This window comes from Eublepharis macularius, chromosome 2, assembly GCF_028583425.1.
Source record: "Eublepharis macularius isolate TG4126 chromosome 2, MPM_Emac_v1.0, whole genome shotgun sequence".
Taxonomy (NCBI): Eukaryota; Metazoa; Chordata; class Lepidosauria; order Squamata; family Eublepharidae; genus Eublepharis; species Eublepharis macularius.
Genome location: NC_072791.1, coordinates 208,056,250 through 208,074,879, shown reverse-complemented (window position 1 = coordinate 208,074,879; position 18,630 = coordinate 208,056,250). Strand labels below are relative to the sequence as shown.

General features: G+C 46.6%; 1 protein-coding gene across 1 annotated transcript in view; it reads left to right on the top strand.

Annotated features, from left to right (window-relative positions):
* SPAG16 (sperm associated antigen 16) overlaps nt 1-18,630 on the top strand; it is a 556,878-nt gene that overhangs the window by 403,109 nt on the left and 135,139 nt on the right. The window contains exon 14 of the mRNA XM_054971970.1: nt 8,412-8,538. Within this exon, the coding sequence (XP_054827945.1) occupies nt 8,412-8,538 (127 nt within the window). The remainder of the gene's footprint in view (nt 1-8,411; nt 8,539-18,630) is intronic.

Below are 18,630 nucleotides of genomic sequence, written 5' to 3'. Positions count from 1 at the left end.
TCCTGTTACAGGATGGCCTCTTCTGTCCCAAAACAATAACTTAATGGTTGTCTCCGGAGATGAGACAAAGAAACTGGGAAAGGTTTGATTAAACCTTCCTGGGTGTTACTAAAGGTATATAAAAAAAAATATGCTTGATGACCTGCAATGGCTGGACAAATGGGGATTATCAGATCCCAGAATAGCCCAGATTGGGAGAGTAGATAAGGGAAGATCGGCAGGTTGTGGATGTGATTAATTCAGGAACTTCTGGAAGACCTTTTGTCTGAAGACCTTTGCACATCTCTGAGGATGTAGGGCTGATAGCTGGTCTTGCTAATGACTGACGTGCCAGTAATTTTCCAACTCCTGGCTAGGGGTTGGCAGCCATTTCCTGTCTTGCCAGGCTGCACTTCTGTGTTTAAAACACACGAGGACAGGGCTTATGATAAAGCTGTATTGCCATATTCATAAGCTTCCCTATTAGTATGAGGGTCAGAGTGGGCTAGTACACACAGTGATTTCCTATTATGAGCCCTGAAAACCAAATAAGTTTCTCAGGTTCAGAGCTGCAAGAATGAAGATTTCTGAGTGGTTTGGGGCTGTTCATATAGAATATGATGCTTCTCTTGTACAGATGCTTCTCTTGTACAGGTGTAAGGAGTAACTTCTCTTTAAATCCAAAATGGTTTGTGGGCTTTTTCTATTAATGGGTTTCCAGGGCCTGAGCGCTTCCCTGATACCTTGCCCCCGCCCCCCCAGCTTTCTTGGTTTTTCCTGTGCTAGTCAGTTGACAGTGAAAGCTCCCATTTATCTTGCCTGAAGCTAATAAGATTCCACCTAGTAGGATGAGTGAACAGTAATTGCTCTGCACCTAAATTTATGGGGGAGGGCCTCAACAAAGGAGCTGCACATTTTTATAAACAGCCACACTATTACATCCTCATTACGGCACAGCATATCAATCAGGGCGGCTGCTTCCATACATCCCTTATTGGTGTGAAATGGAGAACTCATGCCTATCGGTCAGGCTGTTTTTGAAACAAAGAATCTTCTTCGCCTCCTTCCTTTTGAAGTCTGTATGCCTGCAGGAGAAGCAGCCAGTAAACCAACAAGAGCAGAGGTGGGAGACGGTGTCTTATTTCCTAACCAGAGTCATGAGACAGTTTTCAGGAAGACATGAGACACACACCAGGGACACTTACAAAAGTTATTCCCGGATTTTGGGGTACAAAATTGCCTGTTTTTGTCCCTAATCTTACATCTGTGGTTTGAGAATTTTGCCCCCCCCAGTCGGAATGAAGAGGCAGATGCAAATGTTGGGAATTAAAGGGCTGCTTTATTAAATTACAACATATTTGTCAACATGGCAAGGGCCTAAATAGCAGTACAGGTCAGGCTCTGGGGTCACTCCCGGACCCCTCCCCGACCTGTTTGGGTGATCCACCAACAGCCCCAGGGGCAAGCCATCCATGGAATGGCTATGACCCGGCTGGCCTGGCGAAGTGGTTAACCCACGTAAAGCTCCCCCCCCCCGGGTTGTCCAGGCGTTCCCCACCAGAACATCTGACCTTGCAGCTGGGCCGTACAGCAGCCAGCCGCTCCTGTCAGACCCCAATTCCCCACCAATGGAGATATGTCAGGGGTGGTCACTGGCTCACGCATTTTACCAACTCCTAACCTGTCACCGCTAAGGCCAAGCCTCTGCTTAGGCCTTCGCACCCCATAGGAGGCGTAAAGCCATCCGAGCCCTTTCCGCGCCTCCTCCAAATAGTTGTTCCTCCATCCCCTCAGTAGAGGTCAGCAAATGCAGCACAGATTTGCAGATAGCAGCCCTTACTATGCACCCAACCCTGTCCCAGCTCCTTGCGTACTATAGACGGGGAGCATAGGACCCAGGGCCCAAGCTTCATGTAACACCCTACAGGGAAGTCTTGACCCAACAACACAAAACTTCCTGCACACCGGCAGGGAAAATGCGCACCCAGGCACCCAGGCCATAGGTCCAAAACAAAACAACTCCAGCTTATTGCCTCAACGGGGAAGCATTGGATGTCAGCGCACCTCCACATCAGCTGAGGGACGTTTCCAGCTACTCGCATACACCCAAAGGAGAAGCTTGGAACATACAAACCCAGGTCCTGTACCACGAGGAGGCCCCTGGGCCCAGACATGCAACAATAACCCCCCAACATTCAGCATATATCAATGCCAGGCCATCTCCGGCCCTTGTAACTGAACCTAGAGAAAAAACACAACCTTTAACTTCCGAAAAAGGCAACAACTGTACATAAGCTGCCTAACTCATTATGGCGAGGGCCCCTTGCCCACCTACTGTTGGGAAGAACCAGAACCCTCCAGCCCACGCCTCTTGCCCTGACTTGTCCGCTTACATGCCATAAAGGCATGGGGACCCCCATAACCTGGACATGCATGGCGGAACCTGCAAGGCTCCCTGGTACAAACTCCCTGAAACACGAAGTCCCAGCAAAGCATATGAGCCACAGGGGCCTGATCCCCATGAGGGCGGATGCTGGGTGGGGTGGAGGACCACTGAACTTGATGACCACTGTCAGAGTGATCTCCAGCATTGGGCCTGGATGTGAACATGACTTGCAGCCAAAGCTGCTAGTGGACATGATCCCAAGGCAAAATGGGGTTAAGAGCAGCCCGCATGCGGAAATCTTCATCATGTTGCAGCCAAGCTGCACCGACGAAGTCCAAATACCCCCTGTATATGATGTCCATATACTGGAATGGGGGGGGGGGCTGCTCTCCATGGCTGGGCACGGGCTATAACACCTGCATATATAAGAAAGCCCGGCAACCAGTTCGCCCAAGTCCTGTCCACCTTGCGGCATTTCAACCTTTCTTTATCGCGCTCCTCAAGGTCCTCCTTGTCCTCCTTGTCCTTTCCCCCCCTCCTAAACAGAAAGGTGAAAACATCCACATACTCCCCTCTAAGAATATTTTCCCTAGTCCCAGGTGTCAGGTGGACCCCAAGGGGCATGGCAGTATCCCCAAAGGGCAATGCCAAAAAAGGAACCGACCTGTAGGTTGACCATGGGGAACCATAATATGAACCCCAAGGGGACACAGGGCCCATACCAATTTGAGACTGTGATGGCATGGGCGGCCAACCAGCTGTCCCAGGCAGCTGTCCCATAAAGGCAGGCTGCCCCCACTGTAGCCCTAACCTACCAGAACCCGTGACTTGCGATGTACTTACTGGTGAGTATGGCATGTGAGGTGTGCCAGAGGATACTGGGGCAGTGGCCTGGCCCCAGGGCCCCCAGGGCCACATGCACCCCTGAAGTGACGATGCAGACCTACCATCTGCTTCTGCAGGTTGCACTTCCACTGCCACTTGTCCTGATTCCGTTGGCCAGCTAGCGTCGTCGACTGCCGTGCCTGGAACTTCTGATGGCTGAGCGCCCTTTCCGTCATCTCCAGATGTCCTTGAGGGGCCTCCTATGCCAGACGTACCCTCGAGGGCAGAAATACGAGACAAAATATCATTAAGAAAGGCAGTGGTAGAAGCAACCCTCACTGGCCTTTTTGTCGCAGTAGGGTTAACCACTTGAATACCCCGGGCATACCCTAGTGCAGCAATACGCTGCAAAAGTTCCTGCCAGCTAGGGCCCTCTTCTTCCTCATCAGAAGATGATAAGGCCACTGGGGGTCGCTGAGGGGCTGGCTTTGCAGGCTTTTTAACTGGCTGTTTGCCCTTGGAGGGGCCTGCCCCTTTTTTTGGTGGCATATCAGCCCTCAGCTATAGCCACCCTGTGAATAGTGGTCCTACTGCACCTAACCATTAACCAAACTGGCCCACAAAGGTTCTGTTAACAGGGCATAATTCATAACTATTAAGCAAAGGCCCTGCTCCAGAGCAACCTATAATGCTCACCCCCAGCTGCAGAGGTAACCAGCCCAAAGTACCATATGGCCAACCAGCCTAACCCAAAATGGTCACCAAGGACCAAATACAAGATGGCTGCCTGGGAAGCCCAAAATGGCCACCAGGCCTAATTCACAAGATGGCCACCTGAGGTGAACCCAAAATGTCTGCCCAGGCCTAACCCTGAAATGGCACAGGCCCTAAAATCAGAGAGGGGGGTGGAGCCCTCTACTGAAAGAAATCAGAAGGCACAATACACCCCAGCCCCTATCTAACAAACCAGCAGGGGGGGCACCTTCTACAGGGAATCCCCTGGAGGCAGTGAAGAAGCAGCCGCTAAAAACATCAATGGGCTGGGTGGGATGAGATCACGCAAAAATGCAGCAGCCAAAAGACCGCGGCACCAAGCTGCACCTGCTGAAACAGCCTCTGTGGAGGCAATGAAGCCACTCAAAACTGCCCCTCCCAGCTGAATGCAATGAGGGGAGGATTAGATCACTGTGATGCCACAAACAACCACCCTGCAGGCCGCTGCAGTGGCCGCACTCACAGCAGAAGCCAGCAGACGCACCTCCTCCCCTCCGCAATTAAAGGCACTCTGGGGAGAGGAAGCAAAGCCAGCGATCCCGGGTCTTCGCAAGGGCCAGAAGGCCGAAAAAGAGGGGGGAAGGAGGCACAGCTGCCCTAAGGCAGCCCTCCCAAATGGTCCCAGAAGCCGCGGCAGCTAGCCGAGCCAACTGTTAAGGCTGGTTCAGAACATTCAACCCACCCCCGACTCTCCACAAGCCTGATTTGCCACAAAGGTCTGAGACGCCAGGGCAGGGGCTACATGTGTTGCCGCTCCCAGCCAACGTCAGTTTTCCTAGTCAGGGCTGGAAGGAGGAGCGTGGAATGAACGCTCCCCAGCTGCCACAAGCTGCTTGACAGCCAGCCCGAAAGAGTTCCTCTGCTCTGCTCCAAGTCCTCGTACCGGGAGAGAAGGAAACGCAACCTTTCTCTACCCAAGCACGAGGCGCACTGAGGCACCAAGGGGCGGAGCAGCAGTAAAAGACCCTTCATAGCTCCGTCCCTCATGTGCATCGCCTGGGAGAAGGGAGAGTGCCGGTGTTGCCGCCTCATCCTCCTCCTCCTCCAGAGGGCCAAACCACTGCCCCCAACCGTAGCGGCTATTGCCGCTGGTCGGGAGTGCCGTATTGTTCAAACTGCAGCAGATGCAGAGTTTACCACCACTCTCAGTTGCTCTCTTTCCCCCTTTCTACCATACACACAAGAAACTATGCTTGATAATTAAATCATAACAGAAAAAGAAATCCAGACACAAATACCTGATTCCACTGCACATTTCTTTAGGCAGTGTTCAGTCAGTGTGTACAGTGTGTATATACACTTATGCACCTCAGTAACCTTTAAGGAAAATAACTGCAAACTGAAAATGTAATTAAATTAATTAAAAGTAATTTTAGAATTTCTTCAAATTAAACCATAAGGTAGGCAATGCAGAATCCATGGCAGTTTTGTTATCTAGCTGTTCAAAACTATTGTTCAGGTACAGTGTTTGTATAGGGCCAAACTTGACGTGATGACATGCCAATGCCCTATTAAAATAATTCAAAAATGCTATGAGGGCCCAATCCTGATCAGGCCCATCGCACGGCAGCCTGAGCTGCTCTTGTCCCCCCACCCCCCTCCACGTTCCTTTTGAAGTATCGAAAGAGCTGTGACCTGTGTGGCCTTCAAAAGGTATGAGGGGAAAGAAGAGCGTCTCAGTCCACCACACTCATGGCATTTTAAAATCATTTTTAAAAGGCAGTGGCATTCACAGGTCATATCCATCAGGCAATACAGCTTTTTCATCCATCAGGTCTAGTTTGGCCCTTGGTTCCAGCCAGGAAGAGAAGCAATTGCTTATTTGTGTGAAGGTAACAGGATAGGACCCTTCTGAGAGAGAGACCAAGCGGGAAGGAACTCCTGAATGTCTCTGAGAGAGATCTGAGGGAAAGAGCCTTTCCGTCTTTTGGAGGCTTTGGGCCAAGATTGTCAGGAAGGACCTCATCCTGACCAATCTAAGAGTCTAGAAGACTGAACTCGTGGAATTTATCAGAAATGCTAAATTTTGTGTTAGTGTCAGATATAATCACACCACAAAAGTTTAGTGCCAAATCTATCTCTAGTTAACTTTTTTGTATATCATTTTTTTAAAAAAATCAGCTCTTGATAAACTCATTGGATGTGTATTCCTAAAGCCAAACTGTGGTGGAACAGTTGCACTGACCCACAGGCACGGTCACATCTTGCCTTCCAAGATATCTGGGCACCAGTGTCAGACCAAGTCTTTGCCTGGCACGTGTCAGCCACCTGAATTTCCTAACCCTCAGAAGGGGCTCTTCACTCCTTCTCTCCTATACCCATTGCCACCACCTGGCCTTTGTAGGAATTGCCCAAGGGGAGGGCTAAGGCTCCTCGTTCTCTTGTGTAGGCTTGGTGCTCCTTGTGCAAAAATCTCCTGGCATCCAGTGCCTGGTTACTGCAGAGACCACTTACTGTATTTGTGCACAACTGGAGAGGGTCAGCAATTTGCCAAGAACCACCCCTTCCTGTGGTGCCCATTTTAATACAGTGTGTTCGAGCAGTGGATGTTGCACAGAGACTAGTTATCAGCATTCAAGAATTATAAAGGATTTATTAAAAATTAGAAAAATGTTCACACATACTTTCAAGCACAACAACAGAGTAAGCAAGGGATCCCAAAAGAAATGTCTAAAAACACAATTCCTCTGCCCCTCATTCTACACGTGCCCTAGCTAGATCTTATCCTAAGGCAGGCTCTGGGCAGGTCAAAGTTGGCAGGGCAGAGAGGTTTTTCCTGAAGCCTACAGGAAGAACCCTCTCTGGTATTTGAGACCTCCAAATCTCCCCCCCCCCCACACACACACACCTTAGCAGAAAGGCTTAACTGGCTACGCCTTTGTCTGCGGCCAAGCAGGGCATCGGCATGTCTAAAGCTCCGGGCTGAGTGTAGCTCAGAAAGCATTTGGCTCCTCTGCCCCTGGTCAGTTAAGAAGGAGAAGAAAGTTTTTAAAACTACAAGTTTGAAGTTTTTGTAACCGTCCAAACCTCCAAAATAAAACACATTTATCCACCAGAAAATTAAGGCAAAAAACAAGTAGATGAAAAAAAAATGTTACCAATATTAATTTATTTATAGTATAAGTACCAGGGAGAAACTTCCCCCTCCCCCACTATTTCCTTATTCCTTTTCATGAAAGCCCCCAGAACCTCTCCCCTTTTCCTGTTTTCTTCTCTCCTTCCCACCCACCAGGTAATCTACCTTTATCCTCCCCCATCTTCAGCTTTCTCTCCTTCCCTCCTTCTGGCAGCCTGTCTATGAGAAAACTCAGGCCTAGTTGTGCAGTGCCAGTTGAACCTGGCCCACTTGCCCAATGGGGAACCCACAAGAACTTGTAGGAGGCACCTCTATATCCACCTTTCCACACTATTTCCTCTTTCCCTCCTCCTGGCAGCTCCCCTATCCTTACCTTTCCCCATTTACTTCTCTACTTCCCACCCACCAAGCAATCTCTCTCCCCCCCAATCTTCAGCTACATTTATTATTTATTTACTTCACTTATGCCCCGTCTTTCTTCACAATAGGTTTCAAAAGCAGGTCCCCTTTCTCCATTTTACCCTGATAACAACCCAGTGAGGTAGGTTAGGCTGAGAATGTGTGACTGGCCCTAAGTCATTCATTGAGCACCATGGCAGAATTGAGATTTGAAGTTTGGTCTCTCAGATCCTAAGCTGAAACTCTAATCACTAAACCACACTGGCTTTCGTAGTGTGGTTGCTGTTGAACAGTAGTGGACAGTCAGACCTGGGTGAATCATGGAAGTTGTGAGGTACAAGATTGCCCATGTTAGTTGCTGAGTCTGCCCCCAATGAGTCTTCCCATAAAGGCCAAAACAGCCCTGAAAGGAGCCCTGCCTTTTACTGACAGAAACCAAGACTTAAAGGCTGGTAATACTGTTGTGGTTGCCTAACAACAGGCACAGAAAGCATTTGTTTCTTAAAGCTACAGGTACTGCTTCGATTATGAGGGGTGAGGTTAACCCAGCATGTATTTTTGCTTTTCTCAGATTTGTAGAACTGTCTTGTCTGTTAATAATAATAATAATAATAATAATAATAATAATAATAATAATAATAATAATAATAATAATAATAATAATGCACTTATATATTGCTGTTCTAGACAGATTAGTGCCCACTAAAAGTGGTGAACAAGGACTGTGTTATTATTATTCTCACAATATGGCTGGGGAGCTGAGGCTGAGAGGCACGACTTACCCAAGGCCTCTCATGGCTCATGGTTTTAGTGGGATTCAAACCAACAGTGTTGATTTACCTCCCAACCACTTTTTTACTATGCTACAGCAACTATCATGAGTCCTGTTTCTGTATTTAAGTATCCACAAACAGGGTCACATTGAGAATTAGATATCTTGACAATAAGCAATGTTTTCCCCATCTTTTTCAGGGTGATACTATTGTTTCCTGTGATTCTTATGGTGTTCTGAAACTATGGGACATTCGGAGGGGAGCTCCAATGGTATCAATTGATGCTGGCCCACATCCTGGCAATCAAGTAGTTTTTGACCCATCTGGTAAGAGCTTTCTTGAAACTGAAGACGGTTTCCCTGTTTCTTTTAGAATGGTTTCTTGCAGCGCTGAAACTGCTAGTATCTGTGCTGATTTTCCCTAGATTATGTGATACTGATCCCTAAACTGAGTTTACACAAGTAAGTTTTTGTGCAGAAATGCAGTTATCACAAGATCACTTTAAATGTATCCAGCGATGGTCTTGACGTGGCTGAAATCAAGCACCCACCTTTGTCCAGAACTAAAGGTCTAATGGTGGGATTTGTAGTGGAATGATGTAGAGGAATTCTGAGGTTGCCAAATGGATGACATCACTGCAGCCTGTGTGTGGAGGACCACCTTTGACTGTAAAAAGCACTCCCTGCAAACAGAGTTTTTCATCATGGAGAGCATGTATACAGAATGCAGAGTCCCTGCTATGTTGACGGTCAACATACGGTTGTATTAAAAAAAAATTATGTGTATGTGTGAGCGTGCACGCATGTGTTATCAAGTCGCAACTGACTTATGGCAACCCCAGCAGGGGACTTTCAAGGCAGGTGAGAAGCAGAGGTGGTTTGCCAGTGCCTTCCTCTGCAGAGTCTTCTTTCTAAGTTCAGATCCTGCTTAGCTTCAGAGATCTGATGAGATCAGGCTATACCGTGCTGCTTTCCCTCCCCTATGTGTGTATTTTTTAAATAATTTCTATCCTATCTTATCCTCTTGTACTCAAATGTTTCCCCTCCTGCAGTCTAAACTGCTGCTGTCTATTCCACCCCCTCATACTGTTGCTTGTGTAGATGAGAGCTGAGAGGCGAAAAGGGATAAGCTATTAGCATGCTTGCTGTCTGTTAAGCCAGAGAAGGAAGAGAAAATACAGGTCATATTCTCTAGTCTGCCATTTAAAGGCAAATAGTAGTATTCATAACCCATCTTTGATAAGTATTATTATTCTTTTGGCCGATGTTGAGTTGTAATAGGTGGTCCAAAACACACAAGAAAATAATAATAACAACAACAACAACAACAACAACATTCGATTTATATACCGCCCTTCAGGATGACTTAACACCCACTCAGAGTGGTTTACAAAGTATGTTACTATTATCCCCACAACAAAACACCCTGTGAGGTAGGTGAGGCTGAGAGAGCCACAGAGAGCCGTGACTAGCCCAAGGTCACCCAGCTGGCTTCAATCGGAGGAGTGGGGAATCAAACCCGGTTCTCCAGATTAGAGTCCCGCACTCTTAACCACTACACCAAACTGGCTCCCGTGAAAGATATGTATAGCATAGCTTTTGTTGTGCCCTCTTCTTTTTCTAGAAATATGTCCCATGCATCGTGAGTGACTTGCTCCCTTTTAAAACAACAGGCATATGAACATTTTCTTTTAATAAATAGAGAATTTAGGGTAATAAGATGGGAAAGTTGGGGGGGGGGGTGTGCACGCACGTCCAGGAGAAGGGTATACCTAAAGCCAGTGAGGAGAAATCTGTTGAGCAGGGATGAGTGGAAGCACCCTGAGAAATTTCACTCGTTTTACCATGTTTAGTCTTTTGGTGTTCTGAAAATTCCTCTGTTTTGGTCCAGCAGGATCCTCCATATTTACCCTGCCTCAGGTGAAATTTCATGGCAGCTCTAAATATGAGACAAAGTCTGCTTCCCATGAAACTCCCTGTGGAACAGATGTTTGCAGCATCTCTCCCCTTGAGGGTAGGAAGGGCTGCCAGCATTCCTTCCCGTATCTACTAAACCATGAGCCCAATGCATGAAAGGTGGCTGTTGTTGCCAGTGCATGTGTCCTTAACACATGGAAGAACACACAGTGGAGTGTGCTTTGTTTAAGACTTGTTGCAACACTCTTTGGTTCATACAGATCATATTCACCAAGGTGATCTATACATGGAAACCTTCCTTGGTATACGGATTGCTTTCTCTGAATGAGGTGCAATTGGTGCACTATAGTAAAAAGTCCAGTAGCACCCTTAAGACTAACCCACTTTACTGAGGTATAAGCTTTCGAGAATCACACAGCATCTGACGAAGAGAACTGTGATTCTCGACAGCTTATGCCTCAATAAAGTTGGTTAGTCTTAAAGGTGCTACTGGACTTTTTACTATTTTGCAAGTACAGACTAACACGGCTAACTCCTCTGGAACTGGTGCACTGTTATTGAAATGTATTAAGAAAAAAACTAGGCAGAGAGAAGTGTTTAGATCAAGTAACCAGAACAGATGCATTTTTGCAACTTAATTTTGAATATGTTCAAAACCAGACCTTTGATCCTGGCAGAGAATCTTCCTTCTCCCTTACCAAAAAACCTCTTTTCCTTCTCCCAGAAATCTAAAACAGCACTTCTGAAAATATATGCTGTGTAGCCAGGGCCGGATCTAGGGTTGCCGGTGCCAAGGGCAACCCAAGTGTGGGTTGCATGTATGCACAGTGTGTGCGCTCCTGGCGCAGCGTGATGACATCACTTCTGTGATGTCATCACGCAGGGAGGAGCATGCCACTCACGCAGCTCACCAGCTGCCCCGGCGTGCCGTGAAGTTGGTGAAAGCAGCACAGGGGGCTGGGAAGCCGCCTGCGCCATTCACCTGCCCTGCAGGACAGGGGGCATGCAGCAAGCCGCCCGCCCCCTATCCTGCGGGGCAGGCGAATGGCATGGATGGCCTCCCAGCCCCCCACGCTGCCACCAGTGCGCTCCTGGTGGCTGGCAGCTGTGCCCAGTGCCCCCTCTTTGGCGCCCCCTGGGGCAGACTACCCCCCTGTCCCCCATCGATCTGGCCCTGTGTGTAGCTCCCCTCTACATCTGTGAAATGTTAATATTCCAAAGAGAGAGTGCAGTTTGTAGATGTGGATGAGGGTTCAGTCGCTGCTCCTCCACGGAAACAGTTGTGCCTGTTTTCAGAGAGGAGAGTGACTCTTCTCGTGTGTCTTTTCACATGATCACGTCAGATTCCGTGAAAAAGAGGTCTGCCTTCCCCATGGCCATTCCTTTTATAGTTTTTAACAAAGAGTCATAATAAGCAGTAGTTTAGGGAGGGAGGAGATAAAATTTCAAGCTGTTTGGAAGCCGTCGATTTCAAGGTATCCCTCTTCCTTTATATGCAGACATGCAGATATGTAGAATCATTTGTAAAGGAATCACAACCCTGAAAAATTGCAGTAGCAATTTTATGAGCCAGATGGGAACGTTCCAGGAGAAAAGAGCTTATCCGTTCCAGATGATCTAAATGGGCAGAATTCCCCATCATTTGGATAAAATCCAAAAACGTTGTCACAGGAATAAGCTAGGGAAAGAATGGCAAGCTAGGCTGAATGGCAAAGAAGCAGCCCGGCTGAAAGCAAAGCATTCATAACCCACAAGGAAAAGATTATTTCACCTTTGCTTATTATTCCAGGGTTTACATTAGATTCTGCCCGGTGCTGCCCCATTTCCTAAGGGGTATCACTGCCACTTTTCAGAACGCGGTCCAGTCTTTCAGACTGGTACTCTCCGTCCCTCTCTTTCTTTGTTTCCTCATGCATGCTAATAGCTCCCTTTCTCTTTGGGAAGCTGACTAGCCAGCTTTGCCTGCCTCCATGACCCTTTGCCTCCAGGTCTATGCCAGCCATGTGGCAGGAGAAGAAACAGCAAGTCCTCCCCCCCCCACGCCCCATGGCCCAGTTTTACCAGTTTGTGCTACTCATCTGTATTTGTTAGCTACCTTGAGATCCTTCTGATGAAAAAAAAGCTTTGTGTCTGGAGAGGCTTTGTTGCTTTCTATGTTTACGTCAAAGCACAGCTTGCAATTTTTGACTTAAGCATGGTCGGGGCTAACGCCGGTTATTAAAAATGCCTGTACAGGCATAACGGTACACTCTGGTTTACTTTGAAAAATAAAACTAAAAGCTAAAGGGGAAGGAGTGTGCCAGAGGAGAAGAGGAAGGAGGAGGAAGCAAACAAGTCCACGAGGTGCTCTCCATCTCCTAGCCATGACTGAGTGTGAGGTGCAATTGGGATTGCTGCGTGGGATTGACTTTGATTGAAATACCGGGGAGAAAAATGAACGAAGAGTGTCAGGTGGTGTGCAAGATAACGCTTGCAGGCACCACAGTTCTGGTTTTTTTTGGCTTCCTCTCCACATCTGTTAATACCAGTGCTAGGAAGCAACGTCTGGATAATGACTTGATCGCATTTTCCTGTTTGCTGGCCCTCGCAGGGGAGTCGTCATCCAGGCACAAGACCATAATGTTATCCCTGTCGTCCATGCAAGATTCTCTGCTGTGCTTCCATCCTCCATCTCCATTCAATCCAGAGTCCATTGTACTATTTTCCCTATCTTCATCTTATTTACTGTTGATTTTGGTTTCCTTTACGTTTAACCATTTTAACTGTTGGTGTTTTACCCAGTATTTGAACCACGCTGCCGCTGGAATTCTGCATCATTCTTGATGTTGAGGAATTTCATCATTAAGCAAGTTAGTACAGAAACGTCAGCCCTGAAACCATGTCTTGTTGCCTAAGCAAGCCATTAAATGTTTGCATTTCTCATATGGGAGATACGTGTTAGTGATCTAAAGCCGATCACTTGAATCATGAATGCATGGGCTGGAGATCCAGATGCAGTCCGGGTCACAAGTTCATCTGAGTGTCAAAACATCATATCAAATACCTTAAATTCCTCTTAATGTCCTAGACATAAGCCAGAGTATATGTTCTCCTGATAGGATCGGAGGTATTTTTGCTTAGATAGTGAGGGCAGAGTAAATGGCTTGGAGTCGAAGAACCACATGTGATATTCTGTGTGCACAACAGCAGTTGCTTGCCTCCCTTTCCATTGCACATACACCAGTGCTCCTGAGGGTTGGAAATGGTTGCCAGCAGTGGGTTGGGAAATTCCTGGAGATTTGGGGGTGAATCCTGGTGAGGGCAGGGTTTGGTAAAGGTGCTCTTGCTGGCCCTTGGCAGAGTTAGAGAAGAGTAATCCCTTTGATACTCTCTTTATCTTCGTGAAAGAGGAATGCTTCATCATGAAAATGAACTCCAAGGAGCCATGGCAACATGTGGTTGCCAGCTCTAGGTTGGGAAGTACCTCGAGATTTTGGGGGTGGAGCCTAGGGAGGGTGAGGTTTATGGAGGGGAGGAGCCTCTGCTGCTATAGAGATCACCCTCCAAAGCAGCCATTTTCTCCAGGGAAACAGATATCTGTTGCCTGGGGATCAGTTGTATAATTTCGGGTTATCTCCAGCCCCCACCTGGATGTTGGCAACCCTTCAGAGCACTCTGGCATGCTGTGCTGGTTGCAGGCTCTGAGCTGACTGTGACCTCTCCATATGAAACTGAGAGAAGCTGAATGTAATTGGAGGGTTGATAATAATAACAGTTTCATTTGTCTACTGATCTTCTGAACAGATTAGGGCCCACTCAGGGTGATGATGCGTGCCAGAGGGGCATCCAGGCCTAATTGCAACTCTGATTCTGAGACAGCTTACATTTTTCTCTAGAAGACCTTTAAAAAAACACAGCCTAAGATAGACATTTTTTTAAGTGTTGGAAATGGCCAGAGTATATTCCCGTTCACATTTGCTATTCTGAGAAAGGCATCAGCTCCCAGTATTCTCAACAGATACTCATTCTAGCTCACCTGGGGCTGTGATTGGTAAATTCTCAGTTTGGATCTATTTCCAATTATGGGATGAAAATCCCTTCCTTTCCCGTTAAAAACTATTCAGGGTCACCTCTGGCTAAGCTGCAAGATGAACTTGCAATGAACTTCCTTCTGCACACCTTCGAACACTTAGGACACGTGAAGATCAACTGCTTGTTTCTTCCATGAAACCTTCTCCTCTTCCCGTTTCTTTTCATTTTTTAAATGGTGCAATGAATTGCATCTCTGCATTATATTAAAACTAGCAACAGAACCCATTTTAAAAAAACGGACCCTGGAAAACCTGGGAATGCTGGGCTTCCCTTGGCCACGGCTCCCACTGGAGGGGTGGGCGGGCTTGTCTGGCCATCCTGTGGCAGTGGCGCCCTCCAGAGGGGCAGGCGGGCTCACCTGGCCATCCTGCCACAGCAGCACCCTCTGGAGGCCACATTGGCCATGACGCACTTTTTATCCTGGTGCTCCTGCGCAGGCACACCAGGATAAAAAGTGCATCTTTGCCAATACAGCTTGACTTTTATACAGAAAGATTAAGAATGAACAGAAATTAGCTCCCACTTTTGCAGCACAGGGTAGCACAAGAAAACCATCCTGTCTTCTTTAGCACATGTACAACAAAATGGCACCATCTGCCCTTAGCATCAGCTCTACTCCTGCTGGTGGGTCAGCACTCAGGGAGGGGGAGAAACCAGTCTGTTGCTTGAGGAGAGGGAGCTTCATCTTCTCCTCCTCCTTGCAGGGAACAATACATCTTTCAGCCCCAATTACCCTCTGCCTTCCACCAATCCATCCCCACCAACAACCCCAGTACTTGATTTTTGTTTCCGCTGCTTTATTTTCTCGATTGGTTCTTATTTTATTCCTTGAGCTCTCCTGTCCCCTTAGTTCTCTCCTTACGGAACTCCCTACTTTTTGTAACTCCCCGCCCCTCTACCAAGACTTTCCGGTCCCAGCCACACCACCCAGGCAGCTGGAAGTCAACTGTCGGGTGCCCCCACACACTTCTGTACCTAGTCAGGCCACCTCTGGTGTCCAAATGGTGGGGTCTTCAGGGCAGAACAGCTGCCCTGAAAAGGACAGAACTGCAATGCCTGATGGTGAAGAGTGGTGACTGGGAGCAGGAGACTTACATCTGATTTGCAGACCCAAAGCACATGTGGTCCTCCTGTAGTTGCCTGTGGCCGGCAGCAGCAGAGACACTAGAATCAGGGCCGCTCACTCTTGGGTGGGGGGACAGAGCAGAGCCCGGGGCAGCGGACCCAGTTGCTCCCTGTCTAAAGGCCAAACTGCACATTTGGGATTTTAACGAGCTGAGTCCGGCTTCTCCGCAGACACACAGCAGCTGCAGAGAATGGCTTTTAAAAAACAAAGGAGAACCCAAATATCACGGGGGGGGGGCTTCTGCCTTCCCTCAAAGCCATTTTCCCACACAGAAATAATTTCCATTTTGCTGCTCCATTTGGCGTGCTCTATACCCAAATGAGTAGTTTGGCCCTAAGACCACCCCTGATCCACATTCACTCTGATTGGATGATTTACCTCTCGTCTGAGCTCTCCAACTTTTTGATTTATATATCTGGGCCAATGGGATAGCATGGGAGGCGTTGGAATGAGGGACATCATTCAGAACTTTGTCATGCCCCTGTGGGAAATCTTTTCCATTATTCTTTTCCTTGTGCAAAGAAGAAACCACAACCATACTATATTTCTTCAGTTTAGCTGAGACCAGAATACCATTTTGATAGTTCTGACGAATCTGACGAAGAGAACTGAGGTTCTTGAAAGCTTATGCTACAGTAAAGTTGATTAGTCTTAAAGGTGCTACTGGACTCTTTTTGATTTTGCTACTACAGACTAACACGGCTAACTCCTCTGGATTTTGATAGTTGTGTGTGTATTGACTACGTGCTGCTTTCCTGTAGTTCTGAACAGAGAAGACCTTGGAACTAAAAGAAGTACCCAAAGAAGTAAAAATAGAGCTTTTATGGGTCCACTCTGGGTGTCATGCAAGATTTTTAGCAGGACTTCTCCACTTTAGTGGATTTATTTATTCCAAAGGGAGAAGGGAGAGAGCGAATGCCCCTAAAGGCTGAGACTCCTGACTGAGTAGTCCTTTGGGGGGCGGGGGAGTAAATTGATTTTCCAATTTTATGTGTCGCTGTTTTAGAGGGAATCAGTAAAGGGATGCCATGGGTGTGTTTAAGTGCTCTTCCGTTTCTGATGCAATATTTTCTCTCCCAGTGGAAAACAATGCTTTAATAATGTTACTTTGCTATAATTTTATTCATTTAGAAATCCCTTCTGTGCTAAGAACTGTGAGGTGAGCGGGTTTTTTTTTCTTTTGTCAGTATTGTTGAAAGCTGTCTTGGTGTGGTGACAATGAGATGAATTTGAATGCAATATAATTGTGTGAACTACATCAACATTTGAAAAAGAAATGAATTAACATGCAGAGCCACAATTGTGCTTCAAGATAACTTTGATTTCATAAATATTACTTTTCTACTTCCGTAAACTTTAAAAGAACCCCTTTTACAACTTGTAAAGCCCTTCCTCCCCTTTTACTAAGAGCTTCTCATTGAAACTTTACATGTAGATGCCTTTGTGAATAAATCAAACGCTAAATGAAAACTGGGATTTTCTTAATGTCAAAATGAATAATAAAAACCACTAATGAGAACAGCCAGGCCAATAGGCAGGTTGGATCATCTGGTGTGGTAGGAGATTCTTCTGTTGCCCGGGTAACAACAGGGTGGCCATCATTCTGCCAGAAGTGATGCAATAGGAAGTGAGGCGCTGTTGCCATGGTAATGGGGTTGTGAGTTCAGGGGAGCAAGAAGTATAGAGATGCCTTGAAGGGCAAGAAGGAGCAGGGTTATGAGAAAGAAGGCCATCTCTTATGAGTGAGTTGATTCCCATACATGGACTCACGTGGACAATAATAAGAAAATGTCTGTTATGCAAAACACGAGAAGAAATCTGATGACTTAGAGCACTGTGGCATTTAACATCTTTTTCAAATGGCGGCTTCATCTACAGATCAGATCCGTGGGTGTCTAGTTTGGCCCTAAAAACTTGTTTCAAAGGGAAATCAAGCACTATTGGCTCAATCCCCTTTTTAGATCAAAGTCACACCTGCCACCACATTATCCTGGTGTCATGAGAGGCCGCATAGAACCGTCTTTATACCATCCCTCTTGCCTTGTTTATAAATTCAGTGGGGCTGTCTTCTCATTAAATAATAGCAATAGCAAGATGTATGCAACTGAATAACTGCAGTGGCTGGCTAACATCCTGAACTATAAGCCTTAATTCACCATTTCAGATATGATCTAGGCCAACAGTAGCAAAAGGTTTAAGGGTGGGATTCCTGCACCTTCAATAACTGAGTATTAGAAGGGATGGACTGAAATTCATTCTTCTGTCCAACTATTAAATGTAATCAAATGGTCTGGCCATTGTGGACCTGTGCAACTAAATCATTGTGATGACATCAAGTTGAGATAGACAGTGATCACTGCCTTCTGCTTCTCTGTAACTAAATGTGATTCAGTAACCAGTACCATCCAAAGCAAAGTGCCCCAGTAATCATTTTCCCATGTAGCCATATTAGTCATACACATCCCCACTCCCATCACCAGAGCATTAGGTACCCACCAGAAAGGCCCCCGTCCCAGTACATTCAAAGAATCAATATTATTCTGGACTTGAGCTGTACCAGGCAGCAATTTCCTTTTAACCAGAACGAACAAACGAACGAACGAACGAACGAACGAACGAACGAACGAACGAACGAAAGAAAGAAGAAAGAAAGAAAGAAAGAAAGAAAGAAAGAAAGAAAGAAAGAAAGAAAGAAAGAAAGAAAGAAAGAAATGCAGTACTATTGGACATAAACCTGGCTGAGCCCCCAAAATCTACTGATTCACTGTTCATTATTATTATTAATTTCAGCACTCCCCAAAATAATTTTCCTTCCTAGGCAAACATACCCTGTAGCATTCACACAACACATCTCTTATTTATTTATTTACATTATTATCTCCATTTGTCTCTGAGACTCAAGGCAGATTATACAGAGAAAGTCAATATGATCAACAGCTGGGACATTCAGTAAATGATACATCAGGATATGGATTGCAGAAATTTGAAAATAAGCTTTTCCTTTCAACTTCGTTTTTATTAGTCTCCTAGTTTTTGAGAAGTGTCACCTTCTGAAATAAAGTATATTTATTTTAGCTGTTAGGAATAGTGGTTAAAAAGAAAAGAAAACTCAAACAGGTTCAAAACACCACGGTGGGGAGAGGAAGGTCTCTTGCCTCCCCCCCCAAGTCCTTTTCCCAGGCTGAAATAGTGCTAGGGGGAGTATTTCCACACAGGAAGAACAGCAAAAACAGAAATAACTGCCCATCATTATTTCGGCATGGGAAAGCAGCTTGGGGGGAGGCGGGAGCACTCCCCCCCACAAT